This window comes from Cebus imitator, unplaced genomic scaffold (assembly GCF_001604975.1).
Source record: "Cebus imitator isolate Cc_AM_T3 unplaced genomic scaffold, Cebus_imitator-1.0 Scaffold49, whole genome shotgun sequence".
Classification (NCBI taxonomy): Eukaryota; Metazoa; Chordata; class Mammalia; order Primates; family Cebidae; genus Cebus; species Cebus imitator.
The window spans coordinates 683,195-695,160 of NW_016107364.1; the positions used below are offsets into that span (position 1 = coordinate 683,195).

General features: G+C 32.4%; 1 protein-coding gene across 5 annotated transcripts in view; it reads left to right on the forward strand.

Moving 5' to 3' along the window:
* The window catches only part of CCDC102B (coiled-coil domain containing 102B), a 388,839-nt gene that overhangs the window by 125,082 nt on the left and 251,791 nt on the right, over window positions 1-11,966 (forward strand). For all 5 annotated transcript variants that reach the window (XM_037738124.1, XM_037738121.1, XM_037738122.1 and 2 more), the window contains exon 5: window positions 4,081-4,189. In XM_037738124.1, the coding sequence (XP_037594052.1) occupies window positions 4,081-4,189 (109 nt within the window). The remainder of the gene's footprint in view (window positions 1-4,080; window positions 4,190-11,966) is intronic.

Here is an 11,966-nt window from a genome sequence, read left to right on the forward strand (position 1 = left end):
CCTGGGTTCAGGCAATTCTCCTGCCTCAGCCTCCTGAGTAGCTGGGATTACAGGCACGCGCCACCATGCCCAGCTAATTTTTTTCTATTTTTAGTAGAGACGGGATTTCACCATGTTGACCAGGATGGTCTCGATCTCTTGACCTCGTGATCCACCCGCCTCGGCCTCCCAAAGTGCTGGGATTACAGGCGTGAGCCACCGCGCCCGGCACCTTTACCATTTTTTAACTCTCAGCATCTATTTTGTGTTTTGGCAGTTTGCCACCAAATGAAACAGTCTGTATCTGTGCATAGGTAATGAAAATGCCAGTAAGTCTCTACCATGGTTTCCTCTGCAATGAAGGTACAGACAATTGATGTAGGAATAGTGCTTCAGAGGTGGCCACCTAGACTTTTAAGCAAAGCCAATACCCCAAGGCAGTAGACAGCATCCAGAATTCATGCATGAGGGGGAAGCAGCAGCAGTAAGGACAACTTGTTTCCAGAGGCAATGGTGGCCTCTGGTGCCTAGTGACATCACTCACTGTCCTGTGTTGGTGATCTTGAGGTCTTGCTGTAATGTCTCTACCTTAATAGTGGCTGAAATAGTGTGCTTACAGGAAGATTTCTATGACTTTTTCATCAGTGTTTCCTGATGCATGTGTTCCCCAGAGATTTCCCAGAAATTTTTTGAGCTATAGTATCTTTTTCCACTCAAATTAGCTGATTTGAATATGTTTGCTTGGCAGATATATAATACTAAGAGGCTGTACGGGCAACAGAGAGAGGACGTTACAGGCAGTGGGGTCTTCATGAGACTAGTTTTATGGCATGAGAGTGGGTCTTTGTCTCCATCTGCTTCATCTGCAAGCATTGTTCTATGATTTTCCTGGAGATCTGAGCTTAATAATATTCTTTAAATACTTATCTTTTCTAATTAAATTAACTGTATATGGCTTGGCTGTTTGTAACAATAGTAAGAAGTGCAGTTGTAAAATGACATATATGCTGCTTATTTAAAGTATATTTGTATTAACTTAACAGTTTAATATTATCTCTCAATTTTGAACTGTTATAAAAATGAATATCTGCATATCATTACAAATAATCATTTAATTTGGTAAGAACATTTTTATTCTTATACACTCTTTCAGAAAATTGTTCATTTTTTTTTCCAGTGAAATTTCCTACAGTTCAACAATGATTAACATTTATTACTAGATATTAATTTTTAGGACCTTTCATTCCTGAGAAATATTTGAATAATATTCTTGTCTAGAAATTTAAATTTCATTTCCAATTATTGTGGAATTGCGACAGTAAACAAAGCATCAAACATGCTTAGAAATATAATTACATCTTCCCATAAAAATAATTTTGATTCACATTTTATCTTTTAGATTCTACAAATTTTAAATATTTTAGAAATATGCTTTTAAAAGTGTGTATCATCATATTAAAGATACTATATTTTTGTTGAACTTTGTCTTTAATTTTGTTCTCATAAAGAATGTGTACATAAAATACGTAACACTTCAGTGTAAATATTGGGTGTTTTCCTTTGCCTTCTTATAGCTCACATAACCTGACAATAGGATACCTCTCACTTATAAATTTAACTATATTATTCATCAATTTTGAAAATCTCTGAAACACAGAATAAATTGATTAGGCTAGAAAATTAAGGATTTATAGGGTGCCCCCTGCTGCATAAATTTAGACATACAATGTCCTTAATGCTGGCACAGAGACACAAAAGTTTTTGATGAGGCTGTCAAAATGCTAAAAATATTTTAAGTATCCCATTATCATTAAATAATTTTTTATGAATTACTTGTTTTTTCACTCCCCTAACCTTTTACATAATAAGAATATGTAATTTTGTTTTAGGAAACAAATAAATTTCAGGTATTTTCTTTATGATGTATGCTTAAGGAGGTAAATATGACTTTGACAATTTTTGAATTTGAATTTGAGTTTCTAAATTACCATTTAGTTCATTAAAATGTAATATCAAAAGCAGACGTTTGATTTTTCAACATGTATGATTGTGTTACTTCTAGATTTTTTCAAGTATTACGTTTCTATTATTCTATTATAAATGAAATAATTTTCACAATTAATTTTAATGAGAAACATAAATATATGGTTTATTACACAAATGCAGTTAATTAAAATCTTTTGTAAAATTATTTTATTAATTTAACATATGCCATTTGCTTTTTAAGTTTTTCAATTACTGACAGAATATTTCCACGTTCTACTCAAGAATATCTAAAAAATTAAAATTATAAATGTGATGATTCTTATCTTAAACGTTCCAATGAAGTTACAAACTTTTTATTATAACTTTCAGTGTAAATTCACAGGTCTCAGTCAATACTCAATATCTTTTAAATGTTCTAATTTATCACCCAAAACTTAAAATGCACTCAAATGTTAGATATGCAACATATTTCATCCTATAAGGATTTGTACATATACTTTCTAAATCTAACACGGAATACTAATACTTACTGATTTATTATTTCTGTATTTAATTCTTTTCCTCTTGACATCCCAAACACAACTACTAAAACAAAAATTATATCACAATAAGCAACTTGGATGTCCTCAGCTGGCTAGGTTTACTTGTCTATCTGAAATTGTGACTGCTATGGTTAATCTGGACTATGAACATTCATATTCACTGTTCATAAGACCTAAACTTTCAAGTTGAATCTTTTTGTTTGTTAATTTTGTTTAATATATTTGCTATGTTAATAAGGGATTCTGAATCAGAGTTTATAAATGATGCTTTGCACCTTTTTTTTGCAACCTGTGTCTTTTGAGGTTAAGCTAAGCTCCAACTAATTCTTTTATATCCTCTTTCAATTTCATGGCTTGATTTATACAAATATAACTATATAGCTTTTTAATAGGCTACTTATCCATTTGATTGGCTTAAACTAATGTATTTACCGTCTAACACTACTTTGAATTATTATCATAGTATTGTTACCAGGAAGAGTCATATTTCTTATAAATATTTAAATGACATTCAATTTTGATTTTGCATGCATTTTCTAGCTCTGTATGTTTCTAAAATCTTTCTAGTGACATTTAATATCATTGAAATAGATCCAAGTGTATATATTAGTTAATTATGAATGCAGTAAGTCTGTAACTAACAATCACAGAATCTCAGTGTCATGTAACAATCAAAATGTGTTTACCTAGAGCTCAAACACACAAGTGGTTTTCAAACTTTTATTTCTGTCATCTCTGCTAATATTTCGTTGTCAAATCCTAGAATTGAGGAATGAGGAAAACAACTCTGTCAGTGGAAGTAGAGAAAAATCAATGAGTATTTTTGAATAGTAATCAAATCTACCTTACAGATAAGGAAAAGCCAGCTTCAAAGGTCGATATGTGTTAATTACAACCAGAAATAAATCAATTATCAATGACTCTAACAGACAGTGTGGGCAAACAAACAAACAAATAAACAAAAATCCAATGGTTGGGGTATAGAAAGGCCTCGTTCTGTTGCTAGTTCTACATATAGAGAAATTAATTTCAGTTATTTAGAATAATTTAAATAAGGATCCCAGTGAAATTTCTGTTACAACAAAATTTAAAATATTTAAAAATTATTTTTATATACCCAGTAAATGACTTTTTTTAATGGTTGTTAGGTAGGCTTATTTGCATGCTGTGTCTTTTCAATTTTTTTTTATTCCCATGCAGCCACAATATGAAGATGGATAAAAAAACATGTTAAAATTAGGAACATATGTATCTTCCCATGTAAGAAAATATTATGAGCGAGAGGAATTGAGAGGCATGCATGAAACATGTAGAAGAAAGCAAGCAAAATGTTAACACTGGCAAAGCCAAATTAAATATATTTAACCTACTGTAAAGTTAATTGTCAGAATAATAAACTAAAAAAGTTGTATTCTATATCTATAATTTTTAATAAGTTGCAAAGTGTTTTTTCTCATTAAGATCACATACAAATATCAAAAACTAGGAAAATGGATATGAAATTGGATGCTTCCTTGTAATTATTTTAAAATTGAAGCCAACTTTTTTTTCTTTTAATTCTTAAATTATTTAGAATGCGCACAGCTTTGGAAAAAGAAATAGAGAGACTAGAGTCGGCTTTGTCTCTGTGGAAATGGAAGTACGAAGAACTGAAAGAATCAAAGCCCAAAAACGTGAAAGAGGTATGGGGGTATATGACTTAAGGGAAGAAATGAAGGCTAGCTTTTTATTTCTTTGAATATATAAGCAAGTGGACAGAAAATAAAAGGCACAACAGACAGGAAGGGAAGTTAAAAACTGGAATTTCCGCTACAAGGGGAATATTTGAAATCACTTATCAATAGTGGACTTAGTCAGATTCACATTGTATGACATCTTGTTTTTATTAACACATCTGTGGCAGTTTTATGTTGGTCATTATTTCTTATCAAAAATCTTGCTGCATATATTTATGATATAAAAATGATATTTTGATATACATATTGATAGTTAAATGATTAATGAGCAGCTACATGACATAGTTAATTATTTATTCTAGGCATCTGAGAGGGGATGGCTAAAGATTACCTCTGATAGCACACCATCTATCATAAATGCTTTTCTCTTACTCTTTCATGAAGCAATCTGAAAATATCAATTTATCTCAGTTGTATTAAGGTTCTTTTCATATCGACATTTTAGTTATTTGGAATCCGCCACTTGCCAGAATACTTTTCTTTTGCATTTTCATCAATAAAATGCCATCATGAACCCTTCCCATTTCAATGATTTATTAGCACTTATGATTTAAGTTGTATTAATTGTACGTTATGTGTATTAAAGCATTGTATTACATAAGTATGTAGGGAAGAATAATGAGTAAAGAAAAAAATGGCCAAAATAATGACTATTTTCACAAGAGTTAACATTTAATAGGCGTGTGTGTAATATTAATATTATATATACATGTATATACCCATATACACATACATATACATAGATATACACATTCATAGTATTTATATGCACAGGAACCTGTCTCTGGGTGTGACATTCACAATACATTGATGTGTACTATAAAAATAGTTCATGACACAAAAACATATTATGTTTAGAATGTATGTATATGTGGTCTGTAATATAATGAGTTCTAAAATTGACTGAAAAAGCTAATATTTAAGATGCAAATAGTGTAAAATTTAAGTAAAAAAAAATGCATTTACTATCTCTTGCCACTAGTGTGCAGTACAGACTTGATAATCTTACTCTTAGTTTTGTAAACCTTTATTTAAGTAACATTTATGTAGCAAACATACTGAAAAAGTCAGGTTTTTGAGTTGGTTTACAAAGCAATATGTGTATTTGAAAATGTGTGATGTTTTCTGTTTAAATATGACTTTTGGTAGCAAAATAAGTGAGAGAAAAAATTAAACTATGACATTGTACAGTGTAAGGTGGATCTTTATTTGATGACCATTCGGTTATGCTTATTAATACATATATGATGCTTGGTAGATTTAAAAAGCTGACAGTGTTTCAGAACAGAATAAACCTCAAAATTTAAAAAAATTTGTCTATATATACTTTTGAGTGCATATTTCAGTTAAATGAAACACAAAGTTGAATAATGACTGCAATGAATGTAAATAATTTTGTAGACATTGAAAATTTGTAAATATAAAGATCAAACATTATTTTAATTATATGAACAATTTTTTAATATGCCTTTTCATTTCCAACAAAACATTTCTTATGTTCTTAGGATTTTTTTTTAAGAAATGTGATATGTACATAATTTTAAATTATTTTGTAAAATAAGATGACATGTAAGAACGTTTAGCAACTAAACAAATAAGACTACTTAGAATGAATTTAATTATTTATATATTCTTTGTTTAATCATATCTTATAATGGGTTATAATAGGTAAGAATTTTAGGCTACATTTAGAAAAAGTATTGTAGCACAAGTATAAGTGTAAAATATTCATAGTCTCCATACAGTTGATTGACAGGTATGTAATGATGCATTCCTTGAAATTTCATGTAAATTGTTCTTTCTTACTCTCTTTTTCCTCAAAAATTCTGATAATGACCTTTGCATTTATTGTAGCTCATCATCTCTTAGAATATTTGAATACAAGTGTAATTTCTGTTGTAGATGCCTGAAATGTTAAAAGCAAATACATGCCTAAGAACTGCTGATGGAAAGATTAGCAATTGTTAAAGTTGGAAACAGATGTTCTTAATAGACCTAGCACTGTAAAAATGCATTTGAAAGTCTAGTGTGCTTTTGGAGGGAAATCATTCTTAAATTACTGACATGTAGAGAAGGGAAAGCATAAAAATTTAATTGTAAAACTTAAGTGTTTAAAATACAACCAAGACAATGCACAGTGGAGGTAATTATATCCAAAATGCTGTTTCCATGCTGAATTTAATACTTACTCAGCTTTTCATTTGTAAGTCCACATGTATTAATTCAGAAATAGATATGAATTCTGAGTGTGTGGAAAGGGTCATTTATATGAAATTTCATGGTCTGGAGGATCAAATATTCTTATAAGTAACATTGATTACACATAATTCTGGTACCTCATTTTAACAATCAATGACTGACTCTTTCCATAATGTAAGAGACTCTTTGCCATATGTGAGAATACTTGCTAACATTTAAAAATTAGTCTCAAGATAAAAAATTTTAAAAAGTAATTTTTTATTTGCTTTGAATATTGTGAGCATTTACTTGGAATGTTCTAATAGATTTTCTTCATAAGTCACCATATTGTGATCATAACAATGTGCCTAGTAGCTTATAATTTTTAATATTCTTTCATAAATATTTATAAACACTTACAGAGACACAGGCATTGTTGGGCCCCTTTATGGCTTACATTGAAGCCTTGTTTTAAACACCTCAAAATACCTTTCTGATTTGAGGGAAAATAGAATATTAGAATTACTAGTTGTATGTAGCAAAAATTCTATACTCACACCTTATCTTTTTAAAACACGTGGCATATGGGAGCTATTCTGCACACATCAAGGCAGGTCCACAAAGATAGTTATTAGAAATAGGCATATGGTAGAATATTAGTGCAGTTCTGAGCTCAATGCTAATTTTGAAACATTGCCTCTTATTGCTATTCCTGTGGCTTAAAGAAATTATTCCATAGAATTGACTATGAACATTAATGTATCTTATCAATTCTGCCTCCAAACTGTATCTCACATGATTCCTTTCCATCCTTGCTACTTCCCCAGACACAGCCATCATCATCTCCTTGCCTTTTCCTCCCAGGTTTCTTTACCACCACTGTTGACCTATTTAAATTCATTTTACACCCACCAAGCAGCATGATATTTCTAAGACATTACATCGGATTGTATTAGCCCGTGGTTTGAAACGTTTCAGTGAATTCTCTGTTACTAGTGGATAGCTGCCTTCCAAGTAATTCAGCAGTCCAAGAAAGTCCACATTCACCATCCTAAACCATCAGAGGCTGATGGTCCAGTGGATGCCCATTGACACCACTCTTTCCCACCCTAACTGCTCTAACAAGCAATATCCCAAGTTCCAGTACATAATACCCAATAGGTGATGACTGTTGACTCACGCATAGCCCTACCTGTGTTAGGAGGGCAGCCTTCTCCATCTATCCAGTGACTCTGCTGTCCTTCAGATTCTCAGAGGTTCATGCAGCTCAACACGAGGTCATCTGATCAACGATTAGAAAAAAGAGAGAAAGGAGATTATGTAAGGATAATTTATATTATATAGACCAGGCTTGGAAGTAGTGTACATTATTTCCACTTATTATTCACAGATGAGTACTCATTTACATAGCAATACCTAATTGCAAAGAATGTTGAGCAATGTATTTAAGCACACGCCCCAAAAGAAAAAGAAAATGGAATTGGTAAGCATCGAATTAGTTTCTGCAGCAAGAGGCAATATGTTACATGTTATAGTCATACTTACTAATATCACATCTATTAATAAATGCATTAATTAAAATATGCTTTTATTAGTGTTGATAAATATATTTTGAGGAGTTTGCCTTCTATTTATGGAAAAGTGGGTCTTCTAATCCTGATCTTTCATACTGAGAGCTTAACTTACATCTGGAGACCTGGGGTGTACTAGGGGAAATCTTTTTCCCCCTGCCATGATACTCTTTCACTCTATGTCCTATGTCCTGGAGAAACACTGCAGAATGAGTGCTTCTCAAAATATATCTTTCCCAAAGAAACGGGGAGAGAGGAAGGAGTAGAGCTACTTGTGCTGAGTTTTGTCTTTTAAACTCACCAACCAGACAATCCCTCTTCCTTCTGGGTGATAGAGGGAAAGATACTTGGAGTCTTAAGAGTGTTACTAGAGCAGCCAGCCATTTACAGGGATGGATGTTTTGTGTAGAGAACCTTTTCTCCTTTTACCATTCATCATGGCCTACCTACATGGTTTCACTTCTGTAACACCTCTTCTGTCCTTTTTTTTGTCATTTTCCCCTGTCTATGCTTACTTCTAGCTACACTGGCTTTCATTCATTTCATCAAATGAAGCAAACTTCTTCCTACTCAATGGCTAGATCCATGCTGTTTTTTGTTGTTGTTGTTGTTGAAAATATCACACACTTCACATCTCTTTCCCCTCCTACGCCAGCCACACCTTGTGACTAACCTCAGTTTATACATTACTTCATTAAAAATAAATGGTCTCTGTCCAAAGCACGTTTCCTTTCCTATTTTTTCTCAAAGCAATATGTGATACTTTAAAAGACTTTATCCAACTGCATGGTTCATGAACTGTCAGCTTCATGAGGATATACATCATGTCTGCTTACTCACCTCTCCATACTCAATGATGAATAAATGTGCTTAATATTGTGCTTAATATTAAATGAATGAAGCTGTACTAACACTTTTCTTAATAGCTATGAATGCTTGCTTTTCTAAACAGAGGTTATCGCTAGCGTGTAAGGAGAGTAGTTCACTTCCTGGACTTGTCTTTTGTTAGTAAATGAGTCTACTGCCCTCCATCTCTAAGGATTTTGGATTTTCCAGGGCACTGGAATGAAGTCTTATCCATTATCAAAAATCTGTTCAGCTTGTTCTTTACATGACATAAATTAGCTTATCAGGCTGAAGAGTGAGGCAGATAAAACACCATAGTAGAATTCAGCAAGTGAACAAAAAATGAAGCATATGGGATACCACTTTGCTAATATAAGTACCTTCAAGACCTTTTAAACAAACATAATTAAGAATAATATAAGCACTGGATTACATAAGTCAGAATTAATTAAACTATGAGGGGATAATTTATAGGCATTGTCAAGGTGACTCTCAGAACACCGAGATGACTTACTTAACTTCAAGACTAGTAAAAGGATTATGAAATAAATTTAGACCTTTCAGAATCTACTTTACTTGTAGTAACATTAAATGGTGAAGAAAAATAGAGGTTAAGTTAAGCAATAACATTTTAAAATTTAAGACACAAGAAAAAAAAAAACAGCTCCTATTTAATTAGTCTAGTCAGTAGTTTGAGGATAATGATACAAGTAGACTAAAGAGATATAAAGAATGAGGTCTCTGAGTTACACAGGTAAGTACCTCACACAATGGCAATATTTTACACCATGGGGTGCATTTGGTCTATGAAACATCTTCATTATATATTTCAGATGATGGGATAGTTTCCAGTGACTAATGTTCATAAATTCAAAGCTTCTGTTTTGTTTTTTATTATCAGAAGTCTTTACAGGGACATTCAGTTAAGACAATTCCATAGATAAAGATTCTCCTCTTATTAAATGGCATTAGTCATTTTACCTAGAGGACCAGGTTTTGTTTTGAAAGGGAGATTGGACCAGCAGGCCGCCTTCCTTCTTTTCTTCTCCCTAAGGGTGTGGCTGCTTCCATCCCTGCCACCATGTACAGACAACAAAAGTATTAATCATATACAAGGGAATGAAAAATCAGACTGAAAACAAATGTATATTGTCTCATTTAAAAAAACCCCTTTCTATGTTATAAACATATGTGGAATTATACATTTAAATTGTCTGTTCTTTTCATACACGTCATATGTCAGATTTTACTGTATAAATATTCCCTTCTATTTTATTTATTTATTTACTTGTTTTTGTTTCTGAGACAGGGTCTTGTAATATTGCCCAGGCTAGATTGCAGTGGCAAATCATAGCTTACTGTAACCTAGGACTCCTGGGCTCAAGCTAACCTACTGCCTTGACCTTTCACAGTGCTGTGATTACATGTGTGAGCCACAGTACCTGGCCTTTTTTTTCAAGTGTATAATTAAGGGCAAGGAATCTAAGGTCAGGATTTCATAATTTGTTGGAGTTTGGTTAGAGCATTTTTATATACAGTGAGATAAAATTGATTATATGGGGAATATGGTTGAAAAATGAAGTGGTTTTTTCCTTGTTAGAATATCTGAACCAAATACAATAATAAATTATGATGAACTTCTTTAATTCTTCCAGTTCTATCTTAAGTTAAATAATAGTTTATTTTGGTTAGTGGATTTTAACATTAGTATTTCATAACCACACAGATTCTTTGAAGAATAACAATCAACTTCCAAAAGGTATGCTTGTAAACTTACCAGTAAAAATTACAGATATTTCGTATAGGACATATGAAATCTAAAATTTAAAAAAGTTCTATGTGTATAGTTCACTAGTGTATCCTGAATAATATTATGTAGCCACTAAATAGCATGAAAACAGCCATGAAAATGAGCCATGCATCAATGAACAGAGAAATCTTGATTCCTTTGGATGAGGCAGGATAATGGTAAAAACATTCAGGGAATAAAAAAAAAAAAAAACAAACAGCAACCCAAAAAAAAAAAAAAAAAAAAAAAGAAAAAACATGAAGCCACCATCTTTTTGGTCAGACATGGACTACTGTAGTAGTAATATTTGAATCAAATCAACATTCTAGCCAACTGATTTTCTTAAGATGCAGGTCTCATGTTTTTGGTTTTCAGCCACTTTTTAGTTAATCATTATATCTTGCTGAGCTAAATTCTTGCTTTAGACCATATCATAGGCTACTGGTTATCCTCTAGAGAACAGCACTTGCATGAGGCAGCACCAGGATTGTGTCCAGGATAGCAGATCAAAGTATCACAAGCTACATGGAAGGAACTTGGTTTAACTGCTCTGATGAGAAGGAACTATGGAATGCAGAAGACTCACAGCATCACCATCACCTCTCCAGGGCTGTGGGTGTCTTCATTAGTAGTTATAGATTTAATGAGAGTTAAGAAATTGTAAAGAGGGCATGTTTACCTATTATTTTTCCAGAGATCACATCGGAGGTTTGAAGACATATGATGTCATCCTGGAACTGAAGGTATTCTTTGAAATGCATTTTAGAATGTGTAATTGTAACTTGAGGCAATACTTCTATGCAATGTAGTTCTGAAGTTATGATCAAAGCTAGTGGAAGATATAATTCTATATCTATATTAAAACATCTAATGTGTACAAAATGAGGTTCTCAAGCAATTTCATAAGGGTTCTCACATGGATAATCTGAATCCTATTTAAACAGTTAAAAATTCTTTAATGCAGTTGTACTGAATTAACAGAATCCATCAGATTCAACTTAGAAGCTCTTTGTTGTTTTTTAACACATGTCTAGATCCGTCTTTGGGGATTTTTTTGTCTAATTGATTAGGGATGCTTCTCAGATTTCTGTGCTTTGGAGAAGCTAATTATTTTGACATATACATTGAGATTCGCTGCTTTAAATATCAGATTGCAAAGCTGGAGGAATATCATAGAGATCCCAAAGACCAAGTATGATTGTTAATTTTATGTGACAACTTGACTAGCCCATGTAATTACTATTTGAATCCATAGATGGGGTAAAGTTGATTGCCCTCCCCGGTGCAGGTGGCACCCATCCAATCAGTGAAAGGTCCAAATAGAACAGAGTCTGAACCT